At 45.0% G+C, this 26708-nt stretch overlaps 1 protein-coding gene and 1 long non-coding RNA gene across 2 annotated transcripts in view; one reads left to right on the forward strand and one right to left on the reverse strand.

Annotated features, from left to right (window-relative positions):
* Positions 1–3362: 3362 nt before the first annotated feature.
* Positions 3363–7356, reverse strand: LOC140519138 (uncharacterized). Its single transcript, XR_011972104.1, has 3 exons — positions 7100–7356; positions 4111–4170; positions 3363–3525 (listed from the first exon to the last, which is right to left on the reverse strand). It is a non-coding gene; the product is annotated as an uncharacterized lncRNA (long non-coding RNA).
* CRB2 (crumbs cell polarity complex component 2) overlaps positions 6656–26708 on the forward strand; it is a 44490-nt gene continuing 24437 nt past the window's right edge. The window contains exons 1-4 of the mRNA XM_072631870.1: positions 6656–6910; positions 23180–23770; positions 25268–25463; positions 26438–26577. Coding sequence (XP_072487971.1) covers positions 6778–6910; positions 23180–23770; positions 25268–25463; positions 26438–26577 — 1060 coding nt within the window. The 5' untranslated portion in view covers positions 6656–6777. The remainder of the gene's footprint in view (positions 6911–23179; positions 23771–25267; positions 25464–26437; positions 26578–26708) is intronic.

Here is a 26708-nt window from a genome sequence, read left to right on the forward strand (position 1 = left end):
GGGAAATAAATACAAAGATTGAAATATCTGGCCATAAATTCCACCTGTGTCACATACTGTATGTGGGCTACAAGGATAAAAAAAAACACAATTTCTGCCCTGCCTCTCAAGTACTGAACAGTAGTAAGATAATGAATTCTGATTTGGAAATGATAAATTAGAGAGGTCCAAAAGACATCCAATTAGAAATATCCAATAGGTAGCTTGTGATGTGGGACCTGAACCTCAGGAGAGAGACTACAGATCTGAGAATCACATTAATTAAAACTTATGGAAGCTGATGAAATCATTTAAAGAAAGAATATTTAGAGACAAGAGAAGGTTCCTAGAATGTAAGGACTGAGTGGTGCCTTAGAACAACCAGTTTTTGGAACCTAGAATAATGGATCTGGGAGGAACCTTAGAGATGAACGTAACTGAACTTCACCCCTTCATTTCACAGAGAATTTGGTCTCTTTGGTCATTAGAGATACAAAAGGGACCAATGATCCACCAGCTCTGGGCTGGGATTCATATTAATGCCAAAGAACAAGAGGAGAAAACCCAGGGTGGGGGGAAGGGTAGGTCTGTTTTATGTTGCTTGTGAGTGTCAGGTCTTTCTTCAGTTTTTATCAGGACCGTGGTGCTCTCCTTCGGGGAAGTTTACCTTTAGAGCTCTCCTCTCCCCTCTCTCCCTCACTTGACATCCAGGTTGCATAAACCTGATGAAAGGAGCCATTGCAGGTCTGACACTTTTGGAAAAATAGAAATTTGTCATCTACCTGGAGAGAGGGAATGGCCAGGTAGTGTGAGCAAAAGCAGTTTAAAAGCAAGGGGACTCCTCTTTTTGGCTCCTTCTCTTCTCCTTCTAGAGCAAGAGTTTTAATCTTGGGAAATGGTGAAGTTGGATGGGGAAAAAAAGACATTATTTGGATAAAATTAGCTTCTTTTATAATCCTAGGTGTTTCATTTTATGTATTTAAAAACATTCTAAAAAGACGTCTATAGGCTTCACCAGACAAAGGGGTCCAGGACACAACAAAGGTCTGATTAGAGACCTTTACCCTTCTGAACCCCAGTTGTCCCGGACTAATTTCTTTCCCCACAAATACTATCTACCTCCCCTCCCCACCCCCCACCCCCACTTCATACACTTCCTAAACTTTCTTCTGAGCCAAGTCCTCTGATTATTTTCAAATGTGACCACAAAGGGGCGCCTGAAGGTCATTGGACCTAGGGGCTTCCTCTTTCTCCTTGATATGGGGGGGCAGTGTGGTGCCAAAAGGTAGCCTTTAAGAAAGACTACTTCTCCTGTTCCCCTGAAATTGTCCGTTCTCAGAGAAAGAGCTTCGTTTGGGACAGGGAACAGTGGGGCTGGGAAAACCTCTCCCCTTCCAAGCCTCCAGAATTCTCCTAGAGGTTAGGAAGTTAGGACTAGTCCCATTTGGGGAAGAAAGCTGGAGTGGGGTGGGGCAGCATAGGCAGTTACTTGCTGTGTGATCTTGCCAAGTGAAACGACCTCTTTCAAATGCCATCTGGCTTGAAGGTCTGTCCTTCTATTAATCAATATTTCAGGGTATGCAAAAATCTTATCTACACTCATTCAAAGGATCAGATCTCAACATACACATATCTTTTGCGTCATATCTTTTCCACGTCCTTTCCAATCGATGGGATAAGACTTTATTTTGATACTGAATGCTACCTGGGCACCAGTACAGCCCTTGAGGCATTTTCCTGTTACCCTCGTTCTCACTACACAATCAGCCCACTTTATCTTGTAATCATATATGTCTTAGAGATGACATCTTTATTTTTCAACCATCAAGTATCTATTTATTTTTAAGCTGTTGGCGTTTTTCTTTTTAAAGCAGCGTTTTATTTCTTCCAATTACATGTAAAAAAGGTTTTCAACATTCACTTTTATAAGATTTTGAGTTCTAAGCTTTTTTCTCCCTATCTCCCTCTTCTCCCCGCTCCCCAAGAGGACAAGCAATCGGACATAGGTTATACATGTATAATCATATAAACATATCCACCTTAGTCAAGTTGTGAAAGAAGAACTAGATAATATCTTTCAATCACTTCTGTGCAAATCTTTTTGGTGTTATGCTGCAGGCTACTTATATCAAGTATACCTTTGTTTACTGATCCTTGGGTCACATCCAAGTTTCACTCTTTGGAGAATGCAGTATTCAGACTTGCTAAAACACATCATCAGCAGGACGTTATTGGTGGGGAAAAGATGGATTTTTGTTTCAAGGAGCAAGTTGGGATAGTTGAAAATGCTACACTGTTTCCCATATGTATTCCAGGCTGTCTGTTCTCTCTTCCAACTATGTAATTCTAGACCTACCCCAGCTTGTTTTCTGTCAGCAATGCATGCCCCCAAATGTATGCACTAATGGACCATCCATCCAAATGCATATCATAGTAAGGATAATAATCGTTCTTCATCTATTAGTTTTTTATTGTGGAGTAGTTTCTGTAGTTGTGAGTTTCACTTCGGAGGTTGTGCAATGTTGGATCAGTTGCGTGCTTGGGAAGGTGTGGCCTGCTGGAGAATATTGTTTGCAAAAATCCTTCCTAGTTGCCTACAATAACCCTGTGAAGCAACTACACATTGTTGAACTTAAATAGCTAACACACTTAGAATGTGTTAGAATGATCAAATCAGATCCGACAAAATCAGACTCTAAAAAGATCCTGATGTACCAGAACATTGATCTGAAAATGAAATTTAATGGGATAAATGCAGTTGCATTTTTATTTTTTTAAAAATTAACTTCACAAGGACAAGACAAGGGAAGTATGGTTGGATAAGAGTTTGTCTTAAAAAGATACATGTTTTAGTGGTCTGTAAACTCAATAGGAGTAAAAAATGAGATAAGTGGCTAATACTTATAATAATATTTGTAAAATATTAGATAATATTTGCAAAGCACTTAGCACAGTGCCTGGCACATAGTAGGTCTTAATAAATACTTTCCCCCTTCCCTACGCCCTAAGTAGGCTAATTAGCTATGAGGGGGTGGCATTAAGAGAGGTATAGCTTCCAGGCATAAAGAAGCAGAAATAGACGCTTGTCTCTTTCTGTCCTTTGCATTGTCTTCTGTTCTGGAGACTCCTTTCTAGGAAGCACATTGAGAGCATCTAGAGAAGAAAATGATTCTCTTATAGACATGCAAAAGAAGTATGAAGTGCACTAGATGTAGTGGTCTCTCTCTTTTTCTTGAAAGTCGACAGATCATAGCCCATGATTCACTCCACCCCACTCCCAGACTTTTGGTATCTTCTCCTTTTCTGGATAATTTGAGAATCTATCCTTCAGTGTTTCAAAATTGCATCACTTCTGCCAAGGATCTCAATTTAATTCAATTGAATTCAATTCAACAAGCATTTATTAAGTAGCTACTATGTCCAAGATAGAGACATCAGTGACCTGGTGATGAGATTGCTGGCCTCAGAGTACCTCCTCCAACATATGCTGGGTATGACCCTAGACAAACCATTTAACATCCTGGTGTCCTGGACAGCTCTCCAAGACTGTAAGGCAAAGAGAAGAGGTTAAGCAGCCTTGGTAAAGGAGTTTGTAACCTAGCAGTTCCCCATCTAGAGACATCACAAAGGTAATCCCTCTCCCTATGTGTAAGGCACTGAACTGGGAATACAAAAATAAAATAGAGATCCTCTGATCCAAACCATATCTAGACAACAATGTCCTTGACAAAATATAGGACAAATGTTCATCTACTCATTTCTTAAAGAATTCCACTGATGGGAAACCCTCCTTTCTGGCCCCCACCCCTACCCCCGCCTCATTCCCTCTCTTCCTTCCCTTCCAAGGTAAGCCCACTCCACTTTCGAACACCTCTAAAGGTTAGCAGTTTTTCTTGATACCATATCTAAATTTCCCTCTCTGCTGCACCCATTCATTGTTCCTTCTTCTATCTTTTAAGGTCAAACAGAGCAAGCCTAATCCCTACTCCACACAAGAGCTTATCCTGTCTGCCTACTTACATACACCCGCTCCTCCCTTCTTTTCTCCAGAAGAGAAACACCTTTAATTTCATATGGTATTGTATTTCACGAAAGTGTTTCATTCCTCATCAGGGCTTGAAGGTCACGTACCTCGGGCCCTCAGAGGCCATGCTATTGGAGGACAAACTCCATCCAGCAGATGCTACCAACCTGGGAAAGGATTCAGGTATGATTGGGTGAGACAGACTGTTGTCTGAGGCTCATTTTCTCCTGCACTGGAGGCAGGGGATGAATTTTTCTGATCACATAGTCTGGAAGACCACCAGCTGAGTTCTAGAGGACTGCTGATCTTCAGACACAAATGAAATTAAGGAGCTTGAAGTGCTATGGTACAATTATCTGTGTTTGTGAAGTATCCTCTGCTAAATTGGGAGCTCCAGGGGGTCAGTCTTATTTAAACCTGGTATTTCCCAAGTTTAGCCTAGTATAGCATAGTGTTCTGCATACAATAGATCCTTATAACTGTCTGTTGAAATAAGTTTCCCAACATGCCCTGTGAAACAGATAATACAACTACTATTATCCTCATTTTACAAATAAGGAGATTTACACTACTGCTTACTGAATCAGTGGCAGAGCCAGAATTAGAATCTGAGTCCTCCGCCTCTAAGCCTAGAAAGTTTTTGATTAGGCCAGTTGGTCTTTCTAATCTAGGAAAGATCATAGGATCATTGCCTCTAAAACTGGAACAGACCTCAGAGGCAATTTTGTCCAACTCCCTCATTTTTCAGATGAGTAAAACTGAGGCTCAGTTTTCCTTTGTTCTACAAGTAGTATCAAAAGCTGGATTTGAAGCCAGGTGCTCTAACATTCTAGTTAGTGCTTTCTACATCATTGGAATCCTCCCTTTGCCCTCAGAATATGCCCTTGCCCTAGGATTGGGGTCAGAAGAGACGGTTAGCACCCTGGCCCTTTTTGTCTCTGGCATTTCAGCTCCTGGACACCCCTCCCCACCACACCCCTACAATCCTAAAACCTGAGGCTCACTATCTTCTACAAGCAGCATCTCTAAAGGCTGGTATATGCCCTCCCATTCCCTTTCTTGCTTTCATTCAGAACTACTTTGGGGGAGGGGAACAGAGGTTAGAAACAGGGTTCCAGGAGCAACTAGTCTAGTTGAAGAGGCATACCATGAGGAAAGAACTAAGGATGTAAGGCAGCTTGTGGCAGTGTGGGTGGCCACCTTATACACTTGCCTGCCTCTGAGTCTCTGGCATCTTGCTCCACTCTCCCCACCTCCCATTCTTCAAGGCCCCCCTGCTCCCAGGCCCCTTCTTGGTATAGGCTAAAGAACACTGCTTCTAGAGTAAGAAGATGGTCTCTAGGTTTAAGTCCCAGCTTGGTCACTTAGAATCTGTGTGACCTTGGACAAATCTTTTCCTTGTTCTGGGCATCAGTTTCCTCCTCCATAAAAGTGTTTGTGTGTGTGTGTGTGTGTGTGTGTGTGTGTGTGTGTGTGTGTGTGTGTGTGTGTGTGTGTGTAGGGGAAGGATTCTGGAAGGGAGAGGGAGGTTAAATTAGGTGAATTCTAAAGTCCCTTCTAACTTCATTCCATGGGTGTTTTCTTTTTCTACCTGTGAATTTTCTCTAGTAGGGAATATTTCCTTCCTCGGACATGTCATAGCATTTGACTGGTAGCTCTCCACCTAGGTATACACAGACTATTTTGGTTCAGCAGTTCCTTGTAGCCATATTTCTGGGCCTGTTTCCTTCTACATAAGATGAGGGGGTAACATTAGATCAAGGGTTCTTAACCTGAAGTCCACAGACCCCATGGATAGATTTCAGGGTAGCTGTTAAACACCAATAGGAAAAAAAATTACATTTTCATCTTGAAATGAAAATAAGCATTTCCTTTCATTTTGAATTGAAAATCACATACGCTATTCTGAGAATGGGTCCCTAGGCTTGGCCGGACTCAGAAAGGGGTCTGTGACAAAAAAGGGTTTTAAGAACCTCTGTTCTAAGTGTTTTCTAAGGGTCCTTCTTACTCTCAATCCTATAATCCTTCCACAAGATTTTGTGCTTGGGGTAGGCCATGTCTCTGTGGCTGGGCCAAGCCCAAGCCTGACTCTGTAGGAACCGTTAATAAATAAATGCTGGCCTGGAAGGAATTGAATTGAAGCAGGGTCCTGAACTGAGGAATGGAGAGACAGTGACTTGCAGGTTTAATATTCAGACTTAAGCCTTCATCTAGAGACAGATAGAAGACACAGGCAGAGCTTGGGGTCCCGGAGTAGGGGTTTCAGAGGGAGGGAGAAGGCAGCCTCTCTCCCTTGGGAGGCCTGTTTGGGGAGTGGGAAGGGTGCTGCTTTACCTGGGCTCCCTCCCCACCTGCCTTAGAAGGTTGTCCCTAAGAGTCTAGAGATTTGGGGAAAGCCTTCCCGTGCACACCCCCACCGTCTCCTGATGCTCTTCCCCTTCCCCTCCCCCAGAGCCTGGGCTGGCCTGGGTCTCTAGCTTTCCCCTCTCCTCCCACCACCGAGGGTTTAGCGGCGGAGGGGCTGGGACAACGTCCACCGAATTAGTGCCGGTCTATTCCCTGAAAGGGGCGGGGAGGGGGGTGAGGGTAGGACAGGAGAGGAAGGGAGGGGAAGGGGGAAAGGAGGGGGGAGGGGATAAGAAGGACGAGGAGAGGGAGGGAAGGCAGCGAGGGGGAAGGGACAAGGGACCGGGAGCCCAAACCATGCGGGGCCCCGCCAGCCGGCAGGAGCAGCCCCCAGCCCCAGCGCCCCAGCGCCCCAGCGCAGCCAGGTGATGGAGCTGGAGCTCTCTGCTCGCCGCTCCCGCTCCCTTCTCCTGCTGCTGCTCTTTCTGTCGCCCCTGCCCCTGTCACTGCCCCTGTCGCTGTCCCAGACTCTGCCCCAGGAGCCGTCGCGGGAACCCTCGGGTGAGTTGCGGCTTTCCGAGCTGGAGAACAGGGGGGTAGAGAAGGGGCGTCCAGACTGGTTCCCAGTGAGGGCACCGACCCTCTACTGGGGGCACCCGCGGAGGCGGAAGAGGGGAGCCCATTGGAGCCTGGGTCCCTTGGGGGGCAGGGGAAGGAGTAGGATGGAGGGCTGCCCCCCACCCTTATTACCTGAGTAGCTGTTGCGTTGTGGGGTGAGTCTACGCCTTGCTGGAAATGTTAGCTGTGCGCTGGGAATAGGGAAGAGGGACGCGGTTAAGTGCCCTTTGAGACTATTCTGTGTACAGGTGTGAACTGAATTGTCCTGTGTGGATGTGGGGAGGGCGGAGAGGGGCGGTGAGGGAGTTGTGAGTAGATGTATGTGATGTAGAGATAGAGAGAGATATATATGAGGGGTGAGGGTTGTGTGCTGCTTTGAGTGGGGCGTACCAGATCCTCTAGGAGATACTGAATTTGAGCATGAGTTGTGGGGCAACCCAGATGGTGGGGCATGTGGTGATTTTGGTTATCTGACCTGGGGGGCTACATGTGGTATAAGCTGGAGTGGTACTTGTAGATGTGAATTGTGAGATGTTGTATAGTGGGGGTGAGTTGTGGGCTTCATGTGCAATAAGGACCTCAGAGGCCATTTAATTCAACTTCCTCATTTTACAGTTGCAGAAACTGAGGCACAGAGATTAAGAGATTTACCTAGGATCACATTGCTAAGGTGTCTGAGGTGGGATTTGAACAAAAGTCTTCCTGATCTGCAAGTCCAGTGTCTCTTTCAGTACATCACTCTTCAACGTGTATGTGTATGGATAGGTTGGAGTAGAGTGGGGAGGGGTATTAGTTTTGGTGTATGTAGCTGTGAACTGCTGGGTGTTCTCTGAGGGTGTTACTTGGAAGCTGTTGTGAGTTGTGAGATATGTGGCATAAAGTAAGTCGTGGGGTGTTGTGTGCTGAGTCTTTTGGGCTCCACTGGAAAAATGGAAAGAGAAAACATCTTTTCCTTTCTTTCCCCCAGTATTGGAAAGGGAAAGATGGGAACCTTGGAAGAACTCTAGGGTAGGAAAGTGTCCCAGGATGAGGATGAAGCTGTGTATGAGAGGGTGTGTATCGTCTTGGGAAGCTATGTGTGTCCTGGGAGGTGGGGTGGGCACTCAGAAATATTGTGGAGGTCCTAAAGGGAACTCTCTAGCATGCAACCACACACTTATACACAGTCACATAGTGGTAGTCACATACTCTGTCATAAGTGCCTATACACCATCACACAGACATATGTATTATGTCATACACACACTCCAACATAGTTTCACACATAGAGTCGTACACACTATCCTAGGCACTCAATCCTTCCCTCCCCTAACTCCCCCCAGTGCAGACTATCTTTGTCCTTCCTATCCCCCATCTAGGTCTGGAGATTGATTGGAGCCCCTTGACAAGGCCCCTGTCCATTAAGGGCCTCTTTTCTCTTCAGAAAAGCATTCAAACTTTGAAGCAAAGTGGACTCCCCTCCTCCCCTTCCCCCTTTTGTCTGGTGAGCTGGCTCCTGGGGCCTGGAATTTCTCTTCCCTGAAGAGGGAAAACCAGGGAGGCCCAGGCCTTTAGTAGCTTTTGTTTGGATCACTATGGCTACAACTGCCAAGCTGGAAACCACTGTTAGTTGGTCCCTAACCATCCCTCCTCCCTCCCCTCCCCTCGACCTTCCATCATTGGTGAAAAGGAGTGGGGAGTACATGCCAGAAAGCTGGATGGAAGGCTGAGGGAGAAGTTGTGGAAACTCAGGTCTCTGGGCTAATAGTATGACCTGAACTGGTTCCAGCCCATCTCTGAGGTTCCTGAGGGATTAAGAGTTGAGAGTTGCGGTCTAAAGGGCCTTTTTCACTTCTGCTAAAAGTCATTCAGGGCATAAATTTGTGTTCTGGGCTCCCTTCCAACTCTGGTCCCTAGGTCATAGAGGACCTGGGGACCTCTCAGAGACAAGTCTGTCCCCATGACATATACTTGCAAATATAAACATCTTAGACATACTTTGTAAATATCAGTGCAGCACTGCAAAAAGCAAGAAGAACTATTTAAATGTAAGGGTCTCACTATCATATACACAGGACACGGTCACAGAGATACAGGTTCATGCTAACTGTCATGAGTGAGACAGTAACATTTCTACATTCTCATTCACATAGCCATATACATACCTGTATGTAGATATCTACACACCCACATTTACACTTCCCCATGATATGTACCATCACACACATAGATATAATCACATAAACAAAGTCACATCCATGGATAAACATTTATGTCAACATGCATTCATGGACACACTAAAACAGTCATGTTTCACATAATCGTTTACATGCTCAGACAGCTATACATACATATAAGCACACACTGTCTCAAGGCACATGTACTCATACATGCAGGTATATACATATACATATTGTGGTTATTCATTTGTTTCAGTTGTGTCCAGCTCTTTGGGACACCATTTAACATTTTCTTGACAAAGATGCTGGAGTGGTTTGCCATTTCCTTCTCCAGCTCATTTTACAGATGAAAAAACTGAGATAAACAGGGTTAAGTGACTTGCCCAGGGTCACACAGCTAGTAAGTGTCTGAGGCTGGATCTGAATTCCTGAAGATGAGTCTTCCTGACTCCAGGTCCTGTGAGCTATTCACTGTACTACTTAGCAAATGACATCACTAGAATTAGATTTCAGGTTGAGCTGGGAAGCTGAATTTGGAGGTTGTGTGTGTGTGTGTGTGTGTGTGTGTGTGTGTGTGTGTGTGTGTGTGTGTGTCTTTCTCTCTCTGATCATGGGAGGTGAGGGATATTGACACTGGGGTAGGTTCTGAACCTTGTGGATAGATCAATTGATTTCAGTCCTGTTATGGTAGGTTTTCCAGGATCTTATTGATATGACCCAGGGCATGTATCCCTAAATTAGAGCCATCCAGTTTCTGAGCCCCCTTCCCTTGCAGACTCCTTCCTCCTCCCTCATACTCACCATAGAGGCCTGAACGGTTTCCATGGAGAAGTCCAGAGTATTTCTGTAAATCTGCCAGACCAGGGGAGGATGCCATTACACAATGGGACATGAGGTCCTTTCATTTTCAATCCCCAATCTCAGGCTCCTGGGGTGAGAAAGTAGGGAAGGAGGATGCCAGACTGAGAGGTTAGAGAAGGCAGTTAGGAGAGCCTACCTGAATAGACATGGGGAAGTAGATAAGATTCTGGGGGCAATGGGAGCCTGTATTTAGAGATGGAAGGGATTCTGTGTGTCTATGTAGATTACTTAACAAATCATCGCAGATATGTGACCACGTTTGAGCCTCATAAAAACCCTATGAGGTCGATGTTATTATTTTCCTTATTTTACAGATAAGGAAACTGAGCTGAATTAATGAAAAGTTTACTATTAATAAAAAGTGCTTACTATATGCAAAACACTGTGTTAAGTGTAGGGAATGAGAACAGAAGGGGGGAATAGACCTTCCCTGGTGTCGGTGAGCTCTAATTGTCAGTGGGGAGAAGACATCTATAGGAAGTTTCAGTTTTGAGTCAGAGGCAAAAGTCTCATGGTCCTTAGGATGCAGCAGCAAAGCAGGTGATAATGCTTCATCTCTAATGTCATTTCCACTGATAAAATTATGTCCGTCTCTGATGTTGAACTACTGAGAGTGCCAAGGACTTTGATGCTGAGAAGTTTATTTTCTGGGTCTGCAGTAGCTGTGGCTGCTAAGAATGCACCTCCAGCCACATCTCCAGTGCTGAAGGCCACTGATGTCTTCTAGTAATGTCATCCTGTTGCTCCCAGTGGGCCAACTCCCAGTGGTCTCCACTGGACACTACTCAGTCAGATTCAGTGTTAAATAACTAGCCCGCAGGGTCACACAGCTAGAAAATGCCTGAGGCAGGATTTGAATCCATGTTGGCACTGTGGCATCAGGCTGCCTACTGAATTGCTTCTACCTTTTCCTTGATGACTGAGGGCAATCAAACTCAATCTTAATGATTGTACTGGATTGTAATGGTAGCTCACACATCTAGGTTTACCAAGGGCTTTCCTCATGACCTTCCTGTGAAGTAGGGAGAGCAAAAAAAATATTAAAAAATACATATATAATCCCATTTTGCAGAGGGGGAAACTGAGACTCAGAGAGGGGATTGATTTGACCAAGATGCATCCAGTTTGTACCCCGACTTCTGACTTTAGAATCAGTACTTTTTCCCCTCTCTGTACCACACTGATTCCTCAGAATAGACTAGTCCCACTTACCCTCATGCAAAATATCCTGTGTCTTCTTCAGTCAGTACATCAACAAGCATTTATTAAGTGCTAGGCACCATGCTGGGAATATAGAGTCCAAAATGAAATAGTACCTTCTTTGAAGGAATCTCTTGGAATCTATCAAATTTCACTATTTCCTGCCTCTGTGGGCCTCTCTGTGCCTGCAGCACTGGTAATGATTGTTGTTCAGTTGTTTTCAGTCATGTCCAACTCTTCGTGACCCCATTTGGTGTTTCCTTGGCAAAGATACTGGAGTGGTTTGCCATTTCCTTCTTCGGCTCCTTTTACAGATGAGGAAACTAAGACAAACAGAGTTAAGTGACTTCCATTACGCAGTTAGTGTCTGAGGTCAGATCTGAACTCAGGAAGATGAGACTTCCAGACTTCAGGACTGGCACTGTATCCACTGTGCTACCTAGTTGCTCCCTGGTAATGATAACCACTGGTGATAATTATAATAAACTGTCTCTGGAGGTACTGTGTTCAAATACCTCTTTTGACTGCTTACTTCTTATGTGACCTTGAACAGATCACTTAACCTCAATGGACCTCAGTTTATTTATTTGTGAAATGAGAGGATTGGACTAGATGACCCCTGAGGTCCCTCCTAGCTCTAGGCCTATAATTCTGTATAGCAACTTGACTCAGTGACATTATGAGGGAGCAGTCCCCTCTGCTTCTCTTCTAACTTCATTCAAGCTTGGAAACTAGATAACACAGCTTCTTAGATCTGTGTGCAAACTGTGTACAAATAGGCTGAGTAGGAAGCTACTGTCTATTACCAATTATGACCTAGGCTTTAATATAAAGGATTACAGATTTAGAGCTGGAGGGGACCTCAGAGGCAATCTAGTCCAACCCCCTCTTTTTACAGATGAAGAAACTGAGGCCCAAAGAGATTAAGTCATTTGCCCAAGATCACACAGGTAGTAAGGGGTCAAAGGTGGGATCTGAACCCAAGTTCTTTGACTTCAGTCAGCTGCTTTTCTACTGTATCCTGTTGCCTCATTGAAGGCATGTATGATAGGCATTTGAAAGAGGTGACCTTGTATCATTAGAAACAGAACAGATGGGAACTCAGATATTTGGCTGGTACCTTTAAAAAGTTGAGAGAGAGACAGAGAGACAGAGAGAAAGAGAGACAGAGACAGACAGAGAGAGAGACAGAGACACAGAGACAGAGAAAGAGAGAACTCTTCATGGGTGAGTCTTCTACAGAAAATCTATAGGAGAAAATGTATGAAAATTGCATGAAGTAAGGTTTTGAAAGAAGAAAGGAAGCAAACATTTATTAAGCACCTACTTTGTGCAAGCACTGTGCACTCGATATAGCACTTACTAAATACTTACGAGCATTATCTCATTTTATGCTCACAACAACCCTGGGAGGTAGGTGCTTTTCTTATCCCTATTTTTACAGTTGAGGAAACAGGTTGACAGAGGGTAAGTGACTTGCTCATGGATACACAACTAGATGATAAGTGTCTGAGGCTGGATTTGAACTCAGTTCCGTCTATCTCCAGGCCCAGTGCTATGTCCACTGCTGTAGTGAGTGATGATCAGGAGCTTTGAAAGTGGGATGGGCTTTATGGGTTGACCTTCCTATGAACAGAGGATTTTAGTACCTGGACCTCGTAATCTCTTGCAGTGGGAGACAAAATGGTTTGACTGGAGACAACAGAAGCACTGACTCCCAAATTGTGGTAGCTCTGTTTCCTAAGTCACTTAACTTCAGTTTACTCACTGAGGGAAAGGGGGAAATGATCAGAATTGTCCTCCATAGAGAGGTCCTTTGGAAAGTCTGAAACAGTCAATGGATGAGTAAGTCCTGCGTAAATCAGATGGGGTGTGAACTATTGCTTAAGGAGATTCTAGGTGGATAAAGGAGCAGAGGGTGGAGATACTGTAATTCCAGCATAGAAAGAGCATCAGGCAAGGCAGAAGCCAAAGGCTCTGCTACTAACGTGTGAAGTTGGGCAAATCAGTTTCACTATCTGTGCTTCATTTTCCTTCTCAGGTGCTTGCTTGGATCAAGCCAGGTGTTGTCAACCTTTTTTTTTTTTTTTTAATTCATGGATGCTCTTTTTTCTGTCACTAGCACTTTCCACTATCTAGCCCTAATTCCCTTTCATACATAGAACCTTCCCCGGAAACAAATTAGTATAGGTGAGCAAAAAAATAAAATAAAATCTACCACTGCACCTCGTTGTGACTTCTAGTCCATCCCCCCATCCCCCACCCCCTTCTTATTAACAGGAAGGAGGAGGCTTGCTTTATCCTTAGTCTTCTGAAGCCACAACTTTCTCACTGCCTCATTCAGTTCTCAGTGTTTAACTGTTGTTTTCCTTTACAGTATTGTGGTCATCCTACAAATTGTTCTGGCTTGCTTCACTTCATGCAGATTCAGTTCACAGAAGTCTTTCCAAGTTTCTCTGAATTCTTTTTATCCGTTGTTTTTTTAAGACACAGTAACACTCCATTGGTTAGCTGGATGCTCAGTGGATAGAACACTGGCCCGCAGACAGGATACACTGAGTTCAAGTCCAGCCTCAGACACTAACTGTGTGACCCTGAGCAAATTACCTAACCTCTGTTTGTCTCATATCTTTTCTTAGACGCCACTTTCATACTTTGTAATTTTGCAACCTTGATTTGAATTCTTTTAGTTGTTTTTTCCTTTTACATTGTTGCACTCATATATACTGTTCTTTTTAATGTTCTTGGACTACTAATTTTAACATTTTGAAGAACTGACTATTTCATACTCATAGATGTTAGAAACACCAGACTTTGGAATTAGGAAGACCTGGGTTCCAATCCTGCCTCAGACACTTGACTGTGTGACTCTGACAAGACAATTAAGCTCACTGGGTCTCCATTTCCTCATCTGCAAAATAAAGGATTGTCAACAAACCTCTAAGGTCCTTTCTAATTTTAAATCTTTAAATCTATGATTCTATGGCCTTGTTCAAATCCTACCCCTATCACATACTGGCCATATAACCCTTGACAAGAAACTTAATCACTCAGATATCTCAAGAAATATTTGAAATTCTTTCCAGGCCTCTCTGAAGTCTTCCTGTTCATCATTTCTTATAGCACAATAATATTCCATTACATTCGTATACCACAATTTATTCAGCCATTCTCCAATTGATGGGCATCCCCTTGATTTCCAGTTTTTGACCACCACAAAGAATGCTGCTATAAATATTTTTGTACATGTGGGACCCTTTCCCATTTTTATGATCTCTTGGGGATATAGTCCTAGAAGAGATATTGCTGGGTCAAAGGGTATGCAGATTTTTGTAGCCCTTTGGGCATAGTTCCAAATTGCTCTCCAGAATGGTTGGATCAGCTCACAGCTCTACCAACAATGAATTAGCATTCCAACTCTCCCACATCCTCGCCAGCATTTATCATCGTCCTGCTCTGTCATGTTAGCCAATCTGACCGGTGCGATGTGGTACCTCAGAGTTGTTTTGATTTGCATCTCTCTAATCAGTAGTGATTTAGAGCATTTTTTCATATGACTATAGATAACTTTAATTTCTTCCTCTGAAAACTACATATTCATATCCTTTGACTATTTATCAATTAGAGAATGACTTGTGTTCTTGTACTTTTGACTGACTTCTCTATGTATTTTAGAAATGAGGTCTTTATCACAGACACTAGCTATAAAAATTCTTTCCCAGTTTTCTGCATCCCTCCAAATCTTGGATGCATTAGGTTTGGTTGTGCAAAAACTTTCCAGTTTAATGTAATCAAAATTATCCATCTTGTACTTCATAATGCTTTCTATCTCTTCTTTAGTCAAAAATTCTTCCCCTCTCCATAAATCTGATAAATACACTATTCCTTGCTCCACCAATTTGTACATAGTATCAGTCTTTATACCTAGATCACGTACCCATTTGGACTTTATTCTTGTGTATGGTGTCAGGCATTGGTCTATGCCTAGTTTCCGCCACACTTTTATCCAGCGTGATTTATATGATCTGATGCTGAGTGAAAGGAGCAGAACCAGGAGAACTTTGTGCACAGCAACAACCACAGTGTGTGAGAGTTTTTTCTGGTAGACTTGGAACTTCATTGCAATGCAGGGACTTAAAAAAATTCCCAATGGACTTTTAAGGCAAAATGCCTTCCACATCCAAAGAAAGAACTATGGAATTCAGTTGCAGAATGTAGCAGATCATTTTCTTTTGTATTATGTTTTGGTTTGTTGTAGATCTTCTCCCATTCATTTTAATTCTTCTACACAGCATGACTATAGTGAAAATGTAGGTGTATAGGAATGTATTTAATACATTAATAGGAATGTATGTGTAGAACCTATATAAAATTATATGTTATCTCAGGGAGGGAGGGGGGAAAATCAAAGTTATGTAGTAGTGATTGTAGAACACCGAAAATAAATAAAATTAATAAAAATTTTTTTAAAAAAAGAAATATTTGAAATTAGTTGCCAATCTATGTCAGTGGAAAGTTTATAGCTAGAATTTCTCAGAGGGTAAAATCACAGATCTAGGTCCCAGATAAATATATTTCATATTTTAAATTTTATATCAAAGAAGTTTTACATTAAACTTGTCTTTCCTGACTGATATATTTGAGGGATGGTATGGTTTGATTGACAGAGTGTTGGATTTGGCATCATGAGACTTGAATTCAAATCCCAGCTCTGATTGATACTCAACAGCTGTGTGGCCATGGGCAAGTTACTTCCTATTCTGAATTTTGGTTTGGAAAATGTGGATAATAAAACTAGTACTATTTGTCTCATGGAGTTTTTTTGGGGAAAGTGCTTTTTAAATTGGAAATAGCTATAGATTTGGAATTATTACTATAATTCAGCACTTTAAAAGAGCTCTGATTTCATGCTGTCTTCACTGACATGGACCACAATCTGTTCCTTGCCTTAGAGAATTCCATGAGTGGCTAAGGCCAAAAAAGTTCACAAAATATCAGGTTCAGAAGAGACTTTGAAGGACTTCATATAGCCAGTCAGTCAACAAGCATTAATTATTAAGCATTTCCTACAGACCATGCACCATATTAAACACTGGGGATACAAAGAAAGATAAGAGCAGTCCCTTGCCTCAAGGAGCTCACATTTCAATGGAGGAGACCAAGGTTATAACTCAGTACATAAAAGATATGTATGGAGTAGAGAGGAACTAATCTCATAGGGAAGTCACTAGCAACTATGCTGAGGACTGGGAAGACATTTTCCTGAAGCGTCCATTGTGAGTCTTTAAATTTTTTTTTAATATTTGCATTTCTTTTTTCTTTGAGAAAGGGAACAAATTCATTTATTTTTAACATTCATTTAAAAAAATTTAGAGTTCCAAATTCTCTGCCTCTGTCCAGCCCTTCCCCCACCCATTGAGAAGGCATTCAATATATCAATTGTACATGTGAAATCATGCAAAGTGTTATTTCCATATTAGTCACAAAAGGCAAGAAAGCAAAAAAAAAGTGAAAAAAATATACTTCCATTTGCACTCAGAGTCCATCAAATGGATAGCATTTTTCATTAATTTGTATTGAATCTTGAAGGCAGCCTGGGAAAACTACGAGGTGGAAGATTAGGGGTCCTCCAGCCTCCACCTGTATACCTCAAGAGTGGATAACTCATTACTTTCTCCTATAGCCCATCCCACTTCCAGATAAGCTATAATGGTTAGGAATTATTTTCCTTACTTTGAGCCCTTATCTAAGACCTCTCTGCAATGTCCACCCTTTGCTCCTAGCAGGAAAAGTCTCTTCCATGGGACAGCCTTCAAAGACTTGAAAACCTGTCCCCTTCTAAGCTTTCTCTTCTCTGGGTTAAAGTTCCCAAATTCCCTGACTTTTGTATGTCAGTCTTTGCTTTCACCATCCCTGATCCTGGCTGATTTAAAAACCAACCCATCTAATATTGGGCATGGGCTTCTTCTCACCAGCTTGTGCTCTGCTGGCCTGACCAAGACTACCTGCATTCCTGGGGTTAGGCATTTTTTATTATCTTATTTAATTTATTCCCTATGATAAAAGGACCAAACAATCAGTAGTAATTATCTCCAAAAGGCCCTTGTTTAGAAGATGCTGATAACGACCCCCATTTCTATTTCTTTAAGGTTTTACCACCCTTTGCTCCTAACAACCCTATGAGTTAGATAGCTCAAGTACTGTTATCCCTGTTTTACAAGTGGGGAAACTGAGACTCAGAGAGGAGGAGGAGGAGCTTGCTTTTGGTAGACAAGATAATAATAGCTTGCATTTATATATCTTGTTCACAAAGAACTTGTGCATGCATTATCTCATTTGTGCCTCAAAACAGTCCTCTATAACTCAAGTATTATCAATACTATTTTACAGCTGAGTAAACTAAGAGTAGACAACCTGCTTAACAGGATCATGTAGCTATTAGATGACTAGAACTCAGGTCTCCTGACTCCAGGTCCAAGGTGCTTTCCTCCAGACTGTGGAGTGGATGATCTCTTCCCCTCAGATTTAAAACCCTCTGACCCCCAAGGCCTCCCCCGCCCCCACTCAGGCTTTGGGACAGGTTGGGGCTCTGGTTGGGCCCTTCTGCTAATCCTGTGGCCTGCTCAGGTCAAGCCGAATGAGGTGGGGAGGTCACAAGGGATTTGCTAATGTAAGCACATGCAGATCTGTTGCCATAGCAGCAGGCCACCTCCCAATCTGGCCATCCCCGACGACCAGGGATGCTTCCTCTCTTCCCTTACCCTCCCCCCTACGGGCTCCTCAGCCCTTGGCTCCGAAGTCCAAGCAAAGAGCCAGCTTATCTCAGTGTCTCTTCGTTTCTGGGAGAAGCAAATGTTGTCTAGGGCCTCTATCCCAGGGCCTCCAGGGACTGGGAGCATAGGGGTACGGGGCTGAACCCCAGCCTGAAGTGTTGGGTGTCTATTTTGTTGTTTCACACCCTAAGATAATGCACTTATTGAAAGAACTGGTGAGATTTAGTTCAGGGCAGAGAAAACTGAGGAGGGGCAGTATTATTGTCTTCACATATCTGAGAGGCTGTCATGTGGAAGAGGGATTACCCTCGTTTTACTTGACCCCAGAGGCCAGAACTCAGATCAGGGGGGTGGGGAAACTGCAGACAGGCAGTTCTCAATGTTTGAAGGGAAAACTTTCTAACAGCAGTCAGTGGACCAAAGTGAGGGCACCCGACTTGTTTTCTGAAAACTATTTTGATAATCGTATTTCAATGCCATTGGTTTCCTTTGTAATTTTGTGAATTATAGTTTATGCATTTAAAAACATGATTCTGAGAAGGGACCCTTTAACATCTCAGTTGTTTAAAGGGAATTTACTACTTGGGATGGTACTAGATAATTTCCAGGGTATTGTCTAAGGTCCCTTACAACTTTAACCTTCTATATTCTAAGGTTCCTTCCAGATCCAGCTTCTTTTATTGTCCCTTCCCTCTCTAACATTCTGGTCCCTTCTCAGGGACCCTTCTTCATTTCTACTATCTTATGTTCTAAGGTCCTTTTCAGCTATAACACTCTATGCTCTGAAGTCCCTTCCAATTTTAATATATTCTAACAGTCTCCGTTCTAAGATCCCTTCTGACCCAGAATACAGAATGTTTGACACAAACTGTTGAAGCTAGATGAGCTTGTATTAGAACACAGCTTCACATTTATGTAGAACGTTAGATTTACTAAAGAACTTTCCTTACTACGAGGTGCCATTTCAGTTGTGCAGAGGCTCAGACTGGCTAAGTGATTTACATGTGCTCACACAGCTAAGAGCGGTGGGAGCTGGCTTTTCACTTGCAGTTTCCTGATCCCATTTAGGGATTCTTTCCATAGAATTGTCTCATCTCTTTAGATACTCAATGCATGTGAGGCTCTTTGGAAAGTGGGAAGGCTGTAGAAATGTCAGGTTGTAAGGGCATTATTACCTGTCATTCTCTGTCTCTCCTTCCCTTTTAGGACATGACCAATCAACCTTCCTTCTCCTTCCCAACATCAAGGGCTCTACCCCCTACCCTTACTCTCCATTAGTAGGAGATGGAGCTTGGTTGATGATCCAGGCCCTGGCCTCTGGCCCCTGACCCTCGTTGGAATGTGACGAGTGGGCAAAGCATCAGAAAGTTATCAGTTAGGGGTGTTATGGAGGGGCCAGTGCTAAGGGTTTGAAATCTGAGGGACCAGGCCCTCTCTGGTTAATGTCTGGGTGACATCTCTGGCTGGGGGAAGGGCAGGGCAGTAGAAGAGAGCTGGTGGGCTGGGGTAGAGAGCAGAGGCTTGCTGGGCCCTCTGCCCCTTGAAGATATTCAAGCAAGACAGGGAGAGTCAAGATGTGCCCCCCCCCCCCCTCCCCCCGAGGAAAGGGCACTGGATTTGGACTCTCAGGAGACTTGGAGTCTAGTCCCAACTGGGGCATTAATTAATTTATTACTTTGGAATAGTCGCCTTCCTTTCTTGGACCTCAGTTTTATATAAAACGAAGAGATTTGAATAAGATGGTTTCTAAAGTCTCTTCCACCTTAAAAAAAAGGTCACTCTGTGAGTCTAACTCTCAGCCATCCAGGGTTCCATTCAAGCCTTTGGGAGCTCTTTCTGGGTCCTAGGGAAGTGGACCAAGATCTCTGAGCTTCCAGCAATGTTAATCCCTAGAAAGGAATCCCAGAAACCTCTCCTCTCACCTCCAGCCTATGGGAAAGGCTGCCCCATCTCTCCTAGGATGTCAGGACTCTGACTGAGGGCTGGGCAAGAGCAGTTTCTGTGGGATGCCCAGCAATTCAGCAACATCAGCTCTTCCCTCCCTTCATGCCAGGCACTCAGGCAGAAAACAAGGGTCTGGAATTCAGGGCAGAGAGGGGGAGGGGGCAGGAAGGGAGAAGGGAGGACAGTCCCAGGATGGAAGTCTGGAGGAGTTGGTCTTGGAGCAGAGGAGAGAAGAGTTCAGGAATGGAAGGTAGGAAACCTGGGCTCTACAACCAAGTCTAATTACTAGCCTAGAGTAGGTCGTTTCCCTTTCCTGGGCCTCAGTTTCCTTATCTGACAAATGGGGATAATAAGCCCTGTCTTGTCTCCCTCTTGGAAGTATTATGAGTATCCAGTGAGGCAACAGCTGGAAAAGAAAGAATCAGAACAGGTCCTGTTTCCATAACTTTTAACACTTTATGTAGCTTTTTCCTTACACCAGGTCTATGAGGTCAGTAGTGTAAGGGATATCAAACCCATTTGACAGATGGGAAAACTGACAAAGATCAAGTAACTTGCCAAAGGTCACATAGCTAAGCTAACATAAACTGGAATTAGAACCCAGGTCTCCTGTCTTCCAGTCCTCTGCTCTTTCCACACCCTCACTGCCCCTGCTTCTCCTAGATCAATCAGTCAAACACAAGCCATTCAGAAGAATGGAGATCCATGTGCTGATAAAGGGTTGGCAATTAGTGCTCTCACATGATAAAATTAATATTCATCTTGGTTTCCAGGTAAAGTATCAAATAATTGTCCAAGAAACTGATGAAAACTTCTCTGTGTAGGGAACTCAAAAGTGGACAAACCCCCAAGAAGGAGAAATCTGAAGTAAGTTATGCCCATTGCAGAGAGGGAACCATTCCCAGAACGGACTTATTGTGTGGGGGTGGAAGGAAGGCTCTCAGCTGTCCTGATTCTGGAGATCCAGGGGACAGAGGCTTGGCTTTGGAGCCTAAAGATCTGGGTTCATAGCATCCTGCTGGCACAACTTAAGTAACCTTGGGCGTGGTGTGTAAGTTCCCTGGGACTCAGTTCACTCCCCTGTAAAATAAAAGAGTTGGACTAGGTAGCCTCCGAAGTCCTTTAAGCTCCAGATCTTAAGAACCAGTTGTGGTTCTGCTTCCTAGTTGTGTTCAGGAGTTATCTTTGCATTATCTACTTCATAAGACTCTGGTAGGGAAAATTACTTCATAATATTTTAAATGCTAGAAAAATTGGAGTTATTGTTATTATTTCTCTTTGTGGAGGTGGGAGAACTGGCAGCTCCATTTCCCTCTGAAACTGGAGATCCTCTTTGTCCGGACTCTGCTGCTGCTCTCCTGAGGGCCAGGGGCTGTTCAGGGAGGAGACAGAGCTTCCAAGTCAGAGGCCTCTCCTCACTCAGTGCCCTTCCCAGGGCCTCATAGGAGGCTCCTGGAGGAACTCTGGAGGGAGGTGTGTCCAGAGAGGAAGGAGGGAGGCTGTCCACATCCAGGACTACAAAGATCCCCCTCCAAAGTCCATCCTGGGTGGTGGTCAGGGGTCAGGGGTCAGGGGTCGGGAGCAAAATCCACCAGGGACTCATAATAACAACAGCTAGCACTTCTATAGCGCTTTCAGGCTTACAAAGCCCTTTATGAGCACAGACGTCTAGACTTTCCCTATCTCATTTTGATATATCATAGCAACCTATGCATAAGAAATTCAATGGGAATTCGGGGGGAAGTTTTGCAGAAGCCACAGATAATACTTGAAGGACAGTAGACAACACAGAAAAAGTTTAGAAACTTGGAAATGAATAAAATATAGGTATGGTATTATATAATATCAACATATTGTATCTTTTAATACCATAATGATTCAGAGTTTTTCTCTGGTACAAGGGGAGCACCAAAAAATTTTGTGTGGATTTTCCAGATCATGGGGGTACAATGCCCCTAACCCCCTCAAAGTGGAAGGGATAACAGCACTATTTCATTTTATCCTTACAACAACCCTGGTACTGTGAGGGTGGTATTATAGGCATTACTATCTCTATTTTACAGATGAGAAATTGAGGCTCAGAGATTTTAAGTGACTTGGTCAAGGCAACCTGGCTAATGAGAACCAGAGGCAGGATTTGAACACAGGTCTTCCCGACTTTTAGTCCTGGTACTACATTACTTCCCTTCATTCACCTGCTCCAGAGTAGGTGTAGGCCTTGCACTAGATGGAATTGGTCCTGTTTGTGCTGTGGGGTTTAAATGATCCTTGTCCTGACCCAGATTTGAAGTGTAGATACACCTGCTCCTATCCCAGTTCTGGAGTGCAGACAAACCCAGGTCTTCCTTGTCCTGTGCATTTTCTGAAGTATATACACACTTTGTCCCATTCATATTCCCTGTCCTGCTCACGCCCTGGCATTTACAAAGCAAGAGATCCCGAGACTTCCTGAAGCCCCCCAAGGTGTGCAAAGCTCTTCTAGGCTGTGGGGAAGTATGGAGCCTAAATCCTGGCCCCATGCAGCTTGTAGTCTAATTGAAGAATAAGACACAGGTGCAGAGAGCAATAATTTGTAATGATACCCTAAATCCATTTGGGAAGTGCAGAATAAAATGCTCCTGTGAGGGCCGAGTCTGAAGGCTGCCACAGGCCAGGGTGGGGGGGCCTTTGATAGTGTGATGGAGAAGGTGGTACTTGATTTGAACTCTAAAGGCCTGGGAGGGGTTCATCAGGCAAAGAAGGGGAAGGAGGGAATTCCAAGCTGAGGAACAAGGAGAGCCCAGACAGAGTCTGGAAAGCACAGGATGGCTTTGAGGCTTTGCTTTGTTTGGAGCATGGACTAGGTAGAGAAGGTAGGGTGGCTCCAGCTTATGAGAGAACTTGAATGCCAGATAGAGAGAGTGGAACTTTATTCTGCCAGCAAGGGGGACTCACCAGATCTGTGTGGAACAATGCAGAATTTTGTAGTTGTGTAAAGGATGGATGGATTGGAGGTGAGGAAGGATTAGAGGAGGGAAGGATTATAAAGATGTGGAAATGTTTGGGTAGGGAGTGGAGTGCTAAGTTTGGAAACTCCTTGGCCTAGCTGTGGATGTGGGAATGGTCGAGCCTGACCCACCTGTGTGGCTGCCAAAATCTGACAACAGGACGAGGGGCTTCGGGAACTGGTTGTGAGCCCTGAGTCATCTTACTTGCTAGGCCTCAGTTCCCAATGCACATAGTGACCTCAGAAGTCTCTTCCAGCCCTGAAACACTGTTTTCTCTCTCCTCTGCAGGCTCTAGTGGCTGCACTTCAGACCCCTGCACCCATGGGGGCACCTGCCACAACATCAGTAGTGGTGGCTTCCTGTGTGTCTGTCCCACAGAGCCGGTGGCCTACGTGGGGACCCTCTGTGAGAAGCTCTATGATGCCTGCTCTGAGCAGGCCTGCCCTGGGAACCAGACATGCCATGCAGCCCCAGGGGCTTTGAACCACACCTGCCACTGTCCTCCGAGCTTCTGGGGTCCCAACTGCAGCTGGACAGACTGTGGGGAGGAGGGTTGTCTTGGGAATTGTACTGCACAGTCTTGCCATCATGGGGGTACCTGCGTTACAGCAGGAGATGGCTTTGCTTGCCTCTGTCCTCCAGGATGGACTGGTCCTCTGTGTGAGGAAGATATAGATGAGTGCATGTCAGGCCCCTGCCAGAATGGGGCTCTCTGTGTGGATGCTCCAGGTAGCTTCCTGTGCTACTGTGTGCCAGGCTTTCAGGGCCCACGTTGTGAGCTGGACATCGATGAGTGTGCCTCTAGACCCTGCAAACATGAGGCATCCTGTGTCAATCGTGTGGATGGCTATCAGTGCATATGTTCCCCTGGCTACACAGGTGAGGCCTGGCAGGTCCCTGGGACCCAGCCCAGTGGGAGAGGAGCTGGAGTATAGGGACCCACTCCAGGGCAAGGGGACAGAGATCCACCCGAGGGGCAGGAAGACAGGCACCCACCCCAGGGACAAGGGAAAAGGGACCCAGTCCAGGCAGTTTCAGGGTAAGGGCCTGAGTAGAAAAACTCTGGAGGAAACCTCATCCCCCTTCTGTGTAAAAGGAAACTGAGGATCAGAGAATTGAATTAAAACTCAAGAGCTTCAGAACTAGAAGGGACCTTACAAACTACCTAAGCTAGCCCCTTCAGTTTACAGAGGGGTAAATTTAGGGTCAGAGAGGGGGATTAACTGAAGTCACACAGTTAACAAATAGTTGAGCAGGGAGGACACCAGAGGAAGGGAGGTCTGTGGGGGTCTTCAGAGCTCCCTGTCCTATCGCTGTAGAATGAGGCCTTCTGGAAGATGGAGGGGAGAGAGTGTGTGCGTGTGTGTGCGCGCGCGCGCGTGCGCGCCTGCATGTCTGTCAGTGTGGGTGTGTGTACTTCTATGTGACCATATGTGTGTACCCATGTGCACACCAGTGGAAGCCCAGGAAAACATGCATGCACAAGTATGTTTATGCATGTATAAATGTGTTGGTACGTGTCTCTGAGTGTGCACCCTTCTCTTCCCGCCTTCTCCTTCTCCTTCTTCTTTGCTCCTCCTCCCTTTAGTTCCCCTCCCCAGGCAGGGTAGTGAGGCCTGGAATTCAGGCCAGCTCCCTCCCCTAGCACCGGCAGGCACGGGAGCCTGAGGAGCTGGGGGCCTGCCAGGATGTATCTATGGAGGAATTTGGGGTCACCAGGTGGGAGGAGCAGTGGGCAACTCCTTCTCTGAGTCATAGACTCTGGAAGCCTGCCTGGTGGGGCGTGGGGGTTGGGGGTGGTGGGGGTGCTACGCGGGGATGGAGCCTGGTGTAACGCCATGAGGAGATTGAGAATCCAAGGACCTGGGTTTACTTCCTTGTGTTTGTTAACTGTGACTTCTGTTGAGTTAATCCCCTCTCTAGGCCTGAATGTTCCCCTCTGTACATTGAGGGGATTGGCTAGATGATCTGGAAGGCCCCTTCTAGTTCTGAAGCTCATGAGTTTTAATCCATTTCCTCTCTGATGCCCAGTTCCCTCTTATGCAGAAAACCACCAATCTCTCAAGGTTGTAAAGAAAATACTTTGTGAACTCTAGATGTCTGTCTGTGTGTAGGTACTTTGCCTTGAAGTGGTTCACTCGACTGTCCTCATGGCCCTCATTCCAATCCTGGACCCTGTACTTTGGCCCCTCATCACTTGGGCAGGGGTTACCTGGGGTCTTCAAATTGCTGAGGGTGGAGATCAATCTCTGGGTCAGCACTGAGACCTGAGGCCTGCTCTGGGTCTTCAGGAAGCCACATTGGGATAAAAGAAACCAGTGGGAAATCCGGGAAATCTCATATACTTATTCTAATCTCTCTCTCTCTCTCACTCAGGATTGAATTGTGAGACAGACATAGATGAATGCCAGTCAGATCCCTGCCAGAACGGGGGCTCCTGCTTGGAGGGTGTAGGCTCCTACCGATGTCTTTGTTCTCCTGGCTACACTGGACATAACTGCCAGGTGGACATCGATGAGTGTGAGAGCCAGCCTTGTGCCAACGGAGGCATGTGCCACAACTTCATTGACAGGTGAGAGCCCTAGGGACAGACTAGCCTTGGGGACAGGCTGAAAGCTGGGCTGACCTTAGGTCCCTCCTGGGCCCTGTGATAGAGACCAGGCAAGAGGATGGGGTCCAAGACCTTCAGAAGCTCTAAGTTGGAGGCCCAGCTCTTCAGAAATCCTTGGGGGAGGGAGAAGGGCAGCCCCTGCTTTCAAAAAGTCTGGGGTCTGAGGCTGATGGAGGAAAGCAGAAAGTTGAATTCACCAGCCATATTAAGTATCTCTAACACCTAAGGCCGGGATCTTAGAATGAGGGGACATTGAAAACCTAAATGAGAGCTGCTCCCTGCCCTTACCAAGTCTGGGCTGCCAGAAAGGAGATGGGATACACACATAAGAAGCTTTTTGGCAGGGATCAGAACAGTGTTTTCAGGAATGCAGAGAACTTCCTACCTCTCCAGTCCAGAGCCTGGTCTGCAGCTTACAGGGCCAGAGGATTGTTCTGGCACCAAGAGATAAAGTGACTTGCTCAGGCTCAGTCAGGATATGCCCCGAGGACTCCAGTCCAGCTCACTCACCTCACAAACTTAGAATTTACAAAGTGAACTGTTAAAATTAAGGTAAATGACATACAACAGCCTGGTATAGGAGACCCTAGATTTTTTCGGGTTTAAATCCTGATTCATTTCATGTGTGACCTTGGGCAAACCCACCTCATCCTTCCTGGCCTTGGTTTCCTCCTTTGTGAAATGGGGGAGGGGGTGGAGATTAACTAGATGATTTCCAGGGTTTCTTCCAGCTTTTAGTTCACAGAAATTGGATTTGGCGACTGTATGACATTAAGCAAGCTGCTTCCCCTATCTGGTCTGCAGAGGCTTCCCCTCTGAAAAATGATGGGATTAGATTAGTTTACCACTCAGCTCCAGTGGGGTTAGATGTGGGGTGGGACTGTGGAGTGTGGCTTCTGGGGGTCTGTGACCCCTGGGTGCTGGATCTGTCCCAGGTTCCAGTGTAACTGCAGTGGGACTGGCTTTGAGGGTGCTCTCTGTGAGGTCGAAGTGCTGGAGTGTCTGTCCAACCCGTGTCTACACAATGCCACCTGTTTGGATGGGCAGAGCAACTATACGTGTGTCTGCCTGCCAGGTACGTGTGTGCGTGTGTGTCCCCATGCTGGTGTGTCCATGTTTATTCCACTCCCCCCTCGCTCCCATCAGCCCCTCCAGTTCATCCTGGCTAACAGGTCCACATTAGCCCCATCGGCTTTCTTAGGGTTC

Source organism: Notamacropus eugenii, chromosome 1 (genome assembly GCF_028372415.1).
Source record: "Notamacropus eugenii isolate mMacEug1 chromosome 1, mMacEug1.pri_v2, whole genome shotgun sequence".
In the NCBI taxonomy this organism is placed as follows: domain Eukaryota; kingdom Metazoa; phylum Chordata; class Mammalia; order Diprotodontia; family Macropodidae; genus Notamacropus; species Notamacropus eugenii.